A 15,018-nucleotide genomic window follows, 5' to 3' on the forward strand; every position below is an offset into this window, starting at 1 on the left:
TTGGGTTTGTGATATAACCCCGTCTTTGATAAACAAACAGAGCAAGATTTGTATCCCCTATTGGAAAACTTGAAAAAACATCTATAGACACCCAAGGTGATAACGTAGAAGTTGCACAGGTATTTTTTTTTTTTCATTTTTACAAATAACACTGCACATATGATACAACACATAAATAACAATCAATGCACTCATTAAAGAATGGTTCAGTGTTCAAAGATGCATGCTCCTTTTTGGTCAACAGGATTTCTATGTAACATATTATTTTATTTGGAGGCACGACATTGTTTCAGAAAACGACATATTGACTCCTGAGGTCACAACACAAAAAATGCTAACCACTTTTCAAACTACCATATTCTCTTCAAGCTGGTTTATTTTATTATTGCAGCATTTGTGTCACACCCAGTGCTTAGTAAGGTTCCTGGGACTGTAAACAACTTAACCACAATATGCATCTATTATAACCATTCATATTTATATTTTGCTAGTCTATCAATGATTTTCATTTTAAAACGGTAAAAGTAGACTAAATATTTTACTTTTAGTAACCAGGGTAAGCAGGTGCTGTGACAGGTTGGTCAGGTAAATTTTTGGTCTTGGCGAAGCTTTACATTTAATATGGCAAAGTGACTTGTCCTTCTGTCCATGCTGGGCTCCAGATGATTTTAGCAGGAGTTTATTGTTACACCCGATGAAATGATTTATTATCTTCTACATACTACATATCATCTATATATATATCATGTTTAGGTAGACTAACCTCTATTAGGTGTCCAGGTTATTCCTCTGGAACCAGAAAGGTAAAACAATTATCCCAGCCATTTAGTACAGATTTAGTTTAGCACTTTTAGTACAGTTTATCCTTTCCAGTATGCCTTCAAGTCTTTCTTTTCATAAATGTTCTATTTAAGAAATTAAAATTAAATTATACAACAAAAAGATGGTCACTGAATACATAACAGAGTATATAACATAGACAGGCAAAGGCTGGAGCCTCATAGTAGATTATTAATAGTAGATTTATTATTTGTAGCTATTAAACACAATTGTCAAAGTCTCTAAATACCAAAGGATCCTTGGGAAGTAACCTGGCACCCAAGCCAGTGACTGGGAATAACCTGGTACCAGGCAGAAGTGAGAACAGGCTGAAAGGAGAAGGTGAAGAGGGGAAAAAGAAATGGAGAAAATGGAGGAATGGAGGCGACACTTTCAAGATCTAATAAAACATTCATATAGAATTGGTTGAACCTAAACACTTTTGAAGGGATGGGTGTGTGGTGTACAAAAGGCTGCACAGGTTAGATCTTGGAGGAGCAGGGACAGGTAGATGTAGGACTTCAGGGGAAGGTTATTTTTTTTTTATCTAGGATAGACAATAAGTACATTTTATGAATATAATTAATATCCTTACAATCTGGCTTTGTTGTCAGAAACATCTTACGTGTCGTATGGGGAAAGTGATTATATTCTACAGGCCTATATTCTAAAGGAATCAGGTAACATACAGTACTTTTTCCAAAAACAGTGGAATAGGTACAAGAATCACACATTAACTCCAATTTGTATGGAACACTGGCTAGTTGATTCTAGGTAATTGCCCAGGTTAAAGAAAACCTCCCCTGGTTAACATATTGGCTGCAAGTGCTAATCATTTCCTCTAAAAATAGTTGTCTGGCTTATACACTGATCCAGTGGTTTCATTGCTTTTTCTGTCACTGACCAAGTATACAGTAGTTCTGACTTCACAAAGCCACAACAATGACAGCCTACATGTTTCTTTCACGTGTAAGCAAACCCTAAAAAAAAGCCTGTTACCTACAGTTTATATCTTTGTTGTTAATGCTTTGGTTTTTATTATACTAAGTTTACTTTACCAGAGCAACCAAATGTTTGATTGTCATGTTTGTGCTGATGATAAATGCCCAGATGTGCTCTGTTCACCATATGGATTATGATTCCATTTGGCAAAGAAAAGAAAAGGAAAAGTGATAAAGTTGGCAAAAGGTAGACAAAACTACCCTTTAGACAGTTTTGCTACCGTTTATGACAGGTTTCTTTAACATTCTGTAGCTGCACTTTTGTACAGCTCTCTGGTAGACAGTCAGACTTTAGAAATTTGAGTATAGATCCACTTATATCTAAAGAGGAATCCTGGCTTAGGTAAATCGATCTCTTAAAGGTAGCACTCACCCGAATATGAATCTTTAAAAGCAGTCATTGGGTATCTGCACAAATTATTAATTATTCTTGAGAGCTCTGGGAGACCCAAACCAAGAGTGATCTAATATGCAATATCCACTTCCACCTCTAACATCTAAAAGTTCTGCCACATATCAATGCAAAAATAAACACAATTCTGACCTTAGAGCAGAAAGTCAGTATTTGCATTTTAAGCACCCAGATCCGGGGGGTCCCAGTGTGCTTTTTGCTAAAAAAAAAGAAGCTACATGCAGAAACCTCTTGGTGGTTATTATTGAGGTTACATGTGAGCTTGAGCACATTTTTTTAAGTTGACTGGCCTATTCTAATTACCATATACAAAAAATTCTTTAAATTACACATGCCACAGGCATATTACCATTCCCATCATTCCCATTAACTTCAATGCCAAGAAGTAAATCACACAGTAAACTCAAATGAAATATTTTAAAAGCTGCACCTGCCAGAGCGGTGTAAGACATATACTTAAATATGTAAATAAGGCGTGATCAATGTAAACATCAATGTATTCACACCACAAAAATCTCTCCTTTTTTCCTCCGGCACTGAGCAAATAAAATAATAATTACATTACACATGAGTAATCATAAATTATGCTTTAAATCCAGACATATCTTCTGTCACAGTAGATACCTTGTACTGCCTGACGTCGTGTATTACACAATCTCGCGCATTTATTATTCACAAGACATTTAGAAACATATTGATACATAAAATGCATATATTATTACTACTATTATTATTATTATTATTATTATTACTATTATTATTATTAATAATAATCTAAACAGGACTGATATAGCACTAACATATTACGTGGCACTGTACATTATATAGGGGTTGCAGACAGACAGTAACACAGCAGGAGGACCCTGCCCCGAAGAGCTTACAATCTAAGGGATGCCTCATGCATATATCTAATAAATCTAAAAGCTAAGGAGGGAACATTATTTTTGTACTATTGTGCCTATTTGTTTTATACTTTTTATTGTCAATATTGGAAAACTACTTTATTGTCTGCTGTATTTAGACTTTGTAACCTAGGAGGTATTGAACTATGTTTGATCTCATATGATTATTCTACTGATGTCTGGTTACTGGTTGCCACTCTTATTTTTTTTGTTTTGAACCCCTAATCGCCCCTTTAAGCCCCCCCCCCCTTTTTTTAATTTTACTTTTTTATTTTTTTCCTGGTATTCTATGCAAACTTGTTGAGTAATGTTATTGTTTACTTTATTTGAAAATTTGAATAAAAACTTTGAAACAAAAAGCTAAGGAGGGTATTTGTTGTTTAGCTGATGTACAAGAAGATGCCGTATAGGGCCTTACACAAACAGCTCTGATCCTCCAGAGCATAATTCAGTAGATGGTCACTATATTCTGCCATGTACACAGAAGGAAAATCATTGCATTTGCCTCAGGAAATAACCAGTGTGACCTTTGTAGAGCAAAATATTATTGGTTAGGAAATTTGAAAAAAAGGTATTGTACCAGTTTCATTATCGATATGAAGAGTAAAGTAGTTGTAACTCTTTTAAAAAATATGTTATTACTCTGATAAATGCATTCTTGTCTGCTTCTTTAGTAGATTTCTCCATTAAATCTTTGAATCCACCAAAAATGATGGATTTGTACACAGGACTATGCAGAAAGACCTGAAATTATGGAAAAACTATACCTACTAATAAAATTGTAATTGGAGTGTTTTCTTTTAATATGAAAAAAAATGACCCGATGCATTTTTGGAAACCATAGAATGTATATACTTTCCCTTTTAAAGTCCTTATCTTTCATGCACTGAAATCAGCATTACAATGGTGATATAATACCATTGTTTCAAGCTATGTGTGCCTAGATCCTAAAATACCTCAAAATACAGCACCCACAATTGACTGGACTGCTTATATGAATTTTGTAACATGCACTGATTAGAAGAAGAATAATGACACCCATAGGCATACAGTGTTTAGCTGCCATCCAAACATATATCCCAGCAATTAATTGTTCTGCTTTAGAATGGCATTTATGGACAAACTGGGGAGCTAGCTATAAATCCAAACTGTGACTTTTGCCTCATCCCCTCAGTACTGAAAAATATTATCAACATTAATGGGAAGGAAAATATGCCTGAAATTATCTGTACAGGATTGCATAAGAACTGGCAAGAAAATGTAAAAAAAATGCTGACCAATATACATACCTGATTACATGAAGGGTGAGAAATGTCATAGCTGTGAGTATAATTACATTTTATAGTGTTAGTTTAAAGGAGGGCAAATATCTTTCTTTGTACAAATGAAAACAGTACCCTAATTCTGATATTAGATAATAACAAGCATACATTCATTTACATATATATATATTTCACAATGAATAAGCAACTGATGTATTTCCACAGACAGAACTCTCTGATTGTTATTGGAGGAAATGTTAATCATCTTCTTTGAATGTTTCAAATGATTGCTCTAGTGCACTTATAAAGATATAGAGATCCCATCACTTCCGAATGAATTACACAATGCCCAATCTGTAATAAAACAAAGTGAATTTTACCTGTCCAACCTGCCTTGATGTGATATCATTGCCTAAATTATCTTCTGCATACATTTTCTGGGCATGTGTGATGACTGCTCTCCTTGTGAATGCTTTGTGGTTCTCCCACCTTCCCCACATCACCCGAGGACACAGTGGTGATTTGGGGTCAATGGGAGAATCCACAGCGCTTTGTGAGGAACTAGCAGATCACACCTTTGTGCTGAATTCAGAAGATTCTTCAGGTAAAGTTACAGAGACAAGGGGTAACTAATACCATAATCTTTATTTAGTGCTTTATTGTACCTTATTTACATACTTTTCAGAAGCAAAAAGTCACTTTAAAAAGGAAACATTACTGAAATAAATATATAGTACTGACAATTTTCTGAAAATACTATTTACTTGGGTATCTTACAATATGTCTACGTAACTGATATGAAGCTAAAATGAACCAAATGAAATGCCAGAACTGATTTGTACACTTACAGGTAACCAACAATCAAAGTAATAAAGTTTTAATAAAACTAGAAGAACAGGTCAGGGATGCAGCCAATATATTGCTCAGGATAAAGCCAGAGGCCTGGGGTGTCCGCTAAGTGAATGTCTTTGCACCAGTCTGTAAAAATAAGGACACTTACTGGTTTACACATGTTAAGAGGCCTTCTACAGTCTGCTGATAGCTGCAGAGGTTATGTGGCAATTTTATGGTCATGTTAACATGATAAGCTTCAATGGTTCTTTGCTTCTGCAAAAACTCAAATTGACTGACTACATACAGAACATTGTTAGTGGTAGTCAGATAGCCGATATGCCTATAACATTACAACAATTTCTCTCTGCAAGTGTGGTTTACTTGGGGATAACAAATTACATACAACTGGTTACACAGACCTGGGATTCATTTACGCAGTGCACCCTCATTTTCTGTGTATAAGGATCCCCCAACATATGATACTCTATGATTGCCTGCAGCCATATCATTTCCTACAAGACAGGAGGTTGCAGTGCTATCTATGAAGGAGAAATGAGAAAAGAACTGGACATAAAGATCACCACTAGACACAGAGATCATTGCTAGTAATAGGGACCAACACAGCACACAGTAATCATTGCAAAGACTACTACTAGACAAAACAACCACCACAGGGACTGACCACTACACTATACTGGGACTATCACTGTATTATTAGTTGACCAGAAGATACATGGACTGACTACTAGTGAACACAAGGATAGTGACCACCACCAGAATTCATTTAAACACAGGAAGAAACCAATGCTACAGCCAGTGATTTATGACTGCATACTACTAAACCCAGAGACTGATCATTACTAGGGGGACAAGGGGGTCATCAATGTATACTGTAGACAGAAAATTACTACTATTATAATCAGAACTTCATTGTTCTGACCAGCTACCACAGCCATGAAACCAGGCATGACCACTACAGGAAGTTCCCAGGTTACGAGATAGGGACTGTAGGTTTGTTCTTAAGTTGAATTTGTATATAAGTCGGAACAGGTACATTATTTTATTAAATGCAATTAGGTCAGATGTTTGTCTCAACATATTATTAGGCAGCGTGGTGTCAGAAAAAAGCAAGAAAAAAAAAAGTATGGAGCCTAACCATTCATTAACTTTTGGAGCAAACTGTGCTTTGATATGCAAAAAGAAACAACTGCAGAGTTTGTCTTGGTCATTAAAGAGTTAGAAGAGGTTGCAGAAGAGCTCACCCCCTAAAACCACCCAAAACCTCAGCTGTGTTTAGCAAAAGATTTCTGATGCAAGTCATGCGCACGCCCCGCCCCCACCCCCCCACATCAAGCCTCCATGCAGCTCACGAACGGGCAGGGACCTGTTCGTATCTGTAACCCTGTTCATATCTAGGACTCGTCTGTATGTTGGATGTACTTAACTTGGGGACTACCTGTACTATGGTCAAAGACCAGAAAAACAGCCAGAGAGGTCCCACTAACAGAATAAAAGAATGACACTGCCATTGTCAGGTAATCACCACCACATTAACAACACGACAGTGGGTGCTATGAAACATAGTTACAGCTAATGAATAACACCGACTGCTTATTAATAATAAAAATAATAATAATACACAAAAGTTATATCTGTTTATGTATGCATACGTTACAAAATTGTCAAGCCATTTTTTCTGACCTAAAACTCTATCTTGGATTGGTCACGCCAATGGCTCTAAAGTAAAATGTAACATCTAACAGCTTTAAAAAAATGGAGGAATTGTATTGCCTTCAACCATTCCAAAACATTTCCTGCTCCTGGGCAAATGCTGAATAATGGAATATAATGTTTATGCTAAAGGACAAAATCTGGGTGGAAAGCCTTCCACAAACATTGGGAGTTTATCAGGCTAGCCAGGGTACCAAGCAGTTCATTAACTGGAAACCATAATGGCTTTGCTTTAATTTTAGCACACTTCATTCAATAGAAAAAATATAATTTTAAATTATGTTTTATGTATTTTGATAATCTTTATTATATCATATATTTATTCAAATTGAATGCAGCAATAGCCCTGATGTCACAAGTCAGTATGGGATAATTACAAGGAGAAAGCACAGAAGAAGTGGTTTTCAGTTTCTCTCTAATTAAACCTCTTACTGCCCTGTCTGCACCATTGGGCATAGAGGGACAATAAGCGACTTTTCCAACTCATGTACCTGCATGAGTATATTTAAGCTTGGGCTGTAAAAAACACGGTAAAGCAGCCAAGGATAGCCTGTAAAACATTGAAAAGGACCCCTGAGCAAAAAGAAATTAATCATACCAAATGCAATAGAAACTACACACATATTTTTTTATAAAAAGAGATTCAGCCAGAGACCAGCTAAATTCTAAGTAAGGTGTAATGGCCAACCTACAGAAAATTATAGCAATGACATAAAAAAACAACTGTATATATATCATAAAGAAGCAGATACCACACATACAGTACATATAAATAAACCTGCTTAAGATTATACTATATGTGAACTGCAGAAAATAGAATGTGAGCAATACATATGTTTATGGTGATCAGGAAAGACATGTGAACCTCAGAAAAGGAGAATCTGCTTATCTGCAAGCAAAAGAAAAAGCACAAACCCCACTTGCACTCCACATCTGATGCATGCCTGCTTTTTTTCCTGAATGATTAGTCAGCTCTAGGCGATTCAGTGAAGTCACAGCGAATTACAGATACACAGAGCATGATGTGCAAAGTGCAAGCAAATATAAACACGGGATGCTTCAGTGGCTAAGAAATAAGGATGTCACATACTAAGGGAAGGGAGAAACCTAAGGATTAACCTACTACAAAATAATAAAAAAAAACTGCTAAAAATGCTGCCCTTCATTTCTAAGGAAAAGAAAATTTGGTTATTACTTTTGTTACTGTTGACTACTATTACATATTTGTTACTGTTGACTGAAATCTGACTGACCCATCGTGAAGATAATGTCTGTGAATATATTTATCTGTCCATATCCTTGTAACATGGAGATCAAATGATAAAACAGGAGAGAACGGGTTAAACCAACAGCTGTTTAACATAAAACAGAAGTTGTCTGCATGTCTGTCCCATAGCCATTTCCTTCTTTTAAAAGAAAATTGAAATAGTGTTTGTTTTTTCCCCTGCTACTAGGGTTACAGCGATAACCACTGATTTGGTGCTGAGAAAACATCAGCCAGCTCCACCTGTTCACTTCACAGCCCAACAGCTTGTATTCCATGAATAAATACCTCATCGGAAAACAATACTATAAGGCAGACAAGAGTGGCCCCCATGGCACCAGTACTGTTTATCTGGCTTCTTTGTGTGTATTACCTGTGTTCTCCAATATTTCGTATTATAAAAGAACAAAACACAATAGGGCCAATTATTTCTGTAAGCAGAGAAGAGCTTCTAGCATTGTGAGCTCACTTTAATGATAATAATTGAATCTATTAAGTCAATAGAGGTTACACTGTGTTCACCCAGCATCTAAGAAGTCGGGGTGTGCAGCATTTGATGTGTATAGGAGATATGTGATAAAACTAAATATAAAGAAAGAACGATATAAAGGTGCATTTATAAAAGTTTGTACTTGCCCTATAGTCCATGGAGTGATTTACACTAGTTATTGTTACTGGCCAGGCCATGGATAGTACTGTAGGGTCATAGGTGTCTCAACAAAATGTGGGCCCTAACCATGGGTTGCTGCAGCAACATATGGGCATGGTTACTGTGGGAAAATAGGTGTGCTTAGCATAAAATGGGTGTGGTTGCACTGTGGGTGTGGTTAAACAGTAATGGTATTGTAGTCAGTTTTACAAACTTTACTTTTTTACCCCAAGGTCCATATTCCAGCCTTAAGACACACGTGTCTTAAGGTCCATATTCCCCAAGGTCCATATTCCAGCCTTAAGACACACATAAGATCCACCAACCCCAGGCCCACATCTCAGCCATAATCCCCCATAATGACATATAGGTAGTCCCTGGGTTATATACGAGATAGGGACTGTAGGTTTGTTCTTAAGTTGAATCTGTATGTAAGTCAGGACAGGTATATCAGTGTTCCCCCCAGCCCCTATTAGCCGGGCGCACCACCAAGCAGTTTTTAGTGACCACCTTGCTGTTTTTGGGTGATTACTAAAGAGTTGGGTCACAATACAGGGGCTGCCACCCACCTACAGTTTTCTTACCTTAATAAAACTCTGGCTTCAACATTGTACAATTTTTTTAATAAATGTAATTAGGACAGATGTTTGTCTCAACATATTATTAGGCAGCATGGTGTCAGTTACTGTATAAAATCTTCACTGTGAGTTAATCACAAACAAAGCACAAAAACAAAGTAAAAAAAACTTGTACGATGTACAACACAAACACATAGACCGTACAGTTCTTAAGCTTAAGCTCCCCTGAGGAAACCTAGTAAGGTGAAACGTGTCGGGACCGCATAAGACAAACATGGTTATTACCAAGAGCAATTTTGTCTAGTAGATATACTTCAGTCAGTTGATATTTAAACTAGACTGGATATATGCTCCAACGTTGTATGTAAAATAATTATGTAAGAAAATTGATTCGTATCAATACATAATTAATAATTTTACCAAAAAAAACAATGGGCTGAAACCTCTTTCTTTCTTTTCTCTGTCCTGCACACAAACAAGCAGGGAAGAGCAGGGAAACGTGTTCATACCTAGGAGTCGTCCGTATGTCCGATGTCCCTAACCCGGGGACTACCTGTATTTCATAATCAACCCATGTCTTCATCCCAGTCTTAAGACCCCCATGTCTTGATTCAAAAATACCAGCCCCTGGCCCACATCCCAGCCATACATCACTGCCATGCCATAATCCCCATAACTCCCAGGTCCGCAAGGAATTGTTAACAAAGCTCCCTCCTTGCCATAATCCAACTATTACCCCAGCCAGGTCCACATGACACTTGGTTGGCTGACTGCTCTCAGTTGGTTATGGGTGAATTTTGCGTCATTATGTCAGATGCTATTTAATGAAATTTAATATATGGCACAGAAAGGGCACATGAGGCATTGGCACAGGGGGTAGGGGCCGGCACTGAGAAATTTGTGCATGGCAGGGAGCATAAGCCATTAGAGGGCCAAAGGCAACCACCTTAGCTACCTTAAGAACAAGTTTTTTAGTGGAGATACAGAGAACATTCTATGGTTTATATTCCTGGGCTAGGATGATAGTCTATGGCAGCCAACATTAGAAGAGACAACATATTAGTAAGTAGAAAAAAGAACACAGACAAATATAACAGTTTTACTTTGCTGTGTTGATTTTATTGTAGAACACGCTACAAGAAGAGGAAAGCAAAGCTAATGTGTATTGAATTGCCTGCTGAAAGAAGCACCTTGTATTCAATTTATTATGAAGTTATCCACAACTTTATGACAAAGGTGGACTGTGCTATGTATTTATTGTGCTGGGAATGATCCTGATGTGTTAAATATGTTGAGAATGACTTCCCCTTGTATTTATTGCGTTGAAAATGTCTCTGTTTATTGTGTAAGGATCGCTATGTACAACAGCTTGAGGAACACCTGAAATCAATATTTACTACTGGAAGCAAAGAGAACAGCAAAATGAAGAGTAAGCATCACATCTGTAGGTATAGGCAGCTTTGGGGTCCAATGTTTATGTTATCTACATACAGTTTGTATCCTCTCTTGTATATTGCTGATGTTCACCCAGACTTATCCAGCTTTGTATATGTAATCCTGCAGTACGGACATCATAATGTCACCTTTACAAGGACAGCGACTGATGTGAATGGCTCAGTGCTCTCACCACTACGGCATAAGTTCATACAATATAAATAAATAACACTGAAACTGAGAATTTTCACTTTATAACCAAATAAAAGCTAATGACAAATTAATGCATTAGAAGTGCCTGTCAGCTACCTCATTCACACCAGAACACATGGATAAACATGCAACACATTCACTCACATGTATTATAGGCATGCTGCATTTAGGAGGGATGGCATTTCAGTTGATCTGGATTGAAAAGCCCAAGTCAGTGCATGTCACTATATCTGCAGCGTTCAGACAATGCACCCTACAGAAATGAATGCATAATACTTGTGATGGGCACTACAGAAAAATGAAAATCTATTTGGTGTGGATAATTACGATCTTAATGTTACAATAGCACATATGTCTTTTAAATTTGACACTAAGCAGATATTCCTTCAATTATATAGTAGAAAAAAGTAGCCCTGTCATTCCTAAAGTTATGGGTCACTTCTTTTCTTACACAGCTTTGGGTATCTGAATGTGATGTGCAAACACTTCTACAAGACTTTGAGAATGAAAAAGAAACTAAAGTCTTAAGTAACTTTTTTGTTCCAGATATGCAGGTTAGGATTATCAGTTTAAAATAAATGATGTTATCAGTCTGTGATAGTGTTTTATAGACTTTGTTTCTGTATATAGCTAATAATTACATAGTAGTGCAGCACAATAATTGCGCTTTACTGCCTATGCCTCCCAATGCAAGTCTACTAGACAAGCTCTACCTGATTAAAAACAATTAATTGTTTGCAGGCTTTAATTATGTGGAACACTATCAATGTTTGTGGCAGGCAATGATCATATGTGGCAGCTCACCCAGGGGAGCTCAGGAACAGTCCATTTATTCATAGTAAGAACAGTAATGTGATTAGATAAAACTGACATGTTCAACATCATCAGTCTGAACAGCAATTCTTAATGACAGGTCCACTTTAAACTTTAAAAAAAGGATAGCTGTCTGTGTTATAATTCAGCAACCAATAAGACGTTATCTGGAATTCAGGTAATAGTTATAGACGACATCAACACTGCTCCACGTTTTTTGTGTTTGTCTCTGTAGGAGCAGGTCATGTAATTCTATTTGCACCAGCTGAATGCTAATGATATGAGAGCATTGATTTGTTTTAATCAGAGTTTAGTAGGAAGTGTTTACTTTTCATGAACAGGAAGTGAGCAGAAATAAACCAGTTGGTGGAAGATCCTTTATAATGATGAATTTCTATTGAATGCAACAGGAGAATATCAGCAACGCAAATAACCACTCACGGCATGTTTTGTCCCTCATAATCCAGCCAGTGATTTGGAAAAACACCAAAGTATTTATTTCCATGGTACCTGTACATGCAAAGCCAGAAGCAAGCATGGCTCCCAGGAGCTCCATTTCTACTTTCTGTTCATTTAATTTCATTCACATCTCGCTTTTTCTAGCACTGCAGGCAATGCACCTGCTACAAGTTTCATGTCTTATCAAATGAACGCAATAAAGCCATTGTAAGTTTCCTAGCCCGTCTGTGTGCTAAAAAATGTCTTTCATAATTATTACATTAGAAATCTAGTTTAAAGATACAGCCTTCCAATAAACACAGATGTTATTATTTCCAAAAAAGAAACGGTATTATTGCAGAGGAAAAGCTTTGCTCTGGGCTCATCCTGACTCATTCTCATACCAACCGTCATACAGATAACATAACTGAAAGTTTCAGGTAAAAACAAATACCAGCAAATTCACAGATATCCTCCTACACATACTTCATACATCATCCTGCATATACGTTTTGGGCATACCTGATTACTTACTAGCATGGTGGACAAAGAGAAGCAACCCGTGACAACCAAATTCATGTGATTTTTATGTGTGACCTGAAATCTGACAATCTAGCAGACTAGAATATAGTAAAGGTTTACAAGGTATACTTTGCACTGCCCTATAACATGAATTTAATAACAAATATATATGTATAAATTCTACTAATGAAAGGCAGGCAGCATTGCTCAGAGCACCCAATAACTTTCAGTTGTCATTTTTATAGTACAATCTGAAAAAAAAAATGAAACCATAGACATTCAGGTTTTTTTCTTGCATAAAAAGTTCCAGTGCTAGATCACAAAGGTGTAAAATAAAGGAAAGCCTGGATGCAAGTTTAGTCTAAAAATGTAACTAACAGTTTGCCACGGCAAATATTCAACAATATAACCTTTGAATCCATAATACAACATTTCCCCAGCCAATCATCAGTGGCAGCCCAATTGTCACTTCCCAAACTTCACACAACTATATAACTTAGTATACCCATTTCCCAAAATGGAATTGTATGAGCTGGTTATACAAGTCCCTAGGAAATACAATATACCATTGTTATATGATACACTGCCAAACCTTTTATTCTCTTGTGTTTTACCATTTTTATTATTATTCTCTGTCATCTGTATAGTCACAACGCTTCAGGTTCTTAGCCTGCATTGTCATCACAATGTCTTCACAATAAACGATTGTAGTGTAACAAAACTATAAGTGGCAGGAATGATAAGAAGGTAACTTCTTGATTGCTGCATGCTTATAAGGCATGTGTTACCGTGATCAGTACCGTTCATGTTCACACAATTCATCATACCACAGTCTAGTACAACAACATGACACAATGTCAGTGTTTACAAACATTTTTATATATGTATATACCCTGGTGTAATCCAACTACCCAGGCACAGGACAGCAGGAAGAGCCCATGGATCTCCCACTGACACCCATATACAGTATATACCCGACCCAGGCACACCCTAACCACTAAACAACAGGTTCAACATTTACATGTATTTATCACTGATACCCTCACATATGATACGTAGATCTGGAATCCCATGGATCTCCCACTGACACCAATATAATTCCCCTACCTGGGCAATAAACAGCGGACACAACCCATGCATGTCCCACACCGCCCAATATTAATACACAACTCTGGGCAGAAGGTACACCCTATGTAACCCCTGTAGTCCACCTACCTGGGAACACTAAGCAATGGACAGCAGGTAGTCAAAATATCTCCGTCATACCAGTATAAGCCACCTACCTAGACCTATCTCCCAATAATCCACAATTATTACCTAGACGTTGGACAGTGTTCCCAGTACATTCTACCTACCTGGAATCTGGATAGTAGGTGGAATCCATGTATCCCCCACTGATCCCAGTATAATCCATCTACCGGGACCATGGACAGCAGACAGAGCCCATGGACTTTCCAGTGACCCCCAAAATTTACCTAGACCCTGGACATTTGTTAGGACCTACGTATCTCCAGGTGACCCCAGCCATTACCTAGTGCCTGGACAGCAGACAGAGCCCATGGACGACCCATGTACCTCCCAGTGGCCCCATCCATCATGCAGACCCTAAGGGTAGGTAGGACCCATGTACCTTCCTGTGCCCACATCTATCATCCAGACCCTGGGGGTAGGTAGGACCCATGTACCTACCTGTGGCCCCATCCATCATCCAGACCCCGGGGGGGTAGGTAGGTCCCATGTACCTCCCAGTGACCCCATCCATCATGCAGACCCTAGGGGTAGGTAGGACCCATGTACCACCCTGTGGCCCCATCCATCATGCAGACCCCCCCATCCATCATGCAGACCCCGGGGGGTAGGTAGGTCCCATGTACCTCCCTGTGGCCCCAGACCCGGCCAGAGGAGACTTGTTAGTAAAGTTGAGCTGTAGCCAGGCTCCAGGGGTTACTTTCACTTCGTATTGCGGGTACACTTTCCGCAGCAGCCTCCACACACACACACACGGGCTGTGTCCCGGGTCTACTTACGAGCCTAGGACTTCCCGGAACTGGAAGATCTTCTTGATGTCCTCCACTTGTTTCTTCCAGGACGTGCTGTTCTCCCCGTTCTCCCGAGCCATGCTGATGTGCGGGGTGCCAGGCACTGA

The 15,018-nt window shown here is 38.0% G+C and overlaps 1 protein-coding gene across 1 annotated transcript in view; it reads right to left on the bottom strand.

Annotated features, from left to right (window-relative positions):
• Positions 1-15,018, bottom strand: part of CAMK1D (calcium/calmodulin dependent protein kinase ID) — a gene marked incomplete at its 5' end in the record, with an annotated part of 173,929 nt that extends 158,911 nt beyond the window's left edge. Inside the window, 1 exon segment of the mRNA XM_072399053.1 lies at positions 14,900-15,018. Coding sequence (XP_072255154.1) covers positions 14,900-14,991 — 92 coding nt within the window.

The sequence above is a fragment of the Pyxicephalus adspersus genome, chromosome 2, assembly GCF_032062135.1.
Source record: "Pyxicephalus adspersus chromosome 2, UCB_Pads_2.0, whole genome shotgun sequence".
NCBI classification, from domain to species: domain Eukaryota; kingdom Metazoa; phylum Chordata; class Amphibia; order Anura; family Pyxicephalidae; genus Pyxicephalus; species Pyxicephalus adspersus.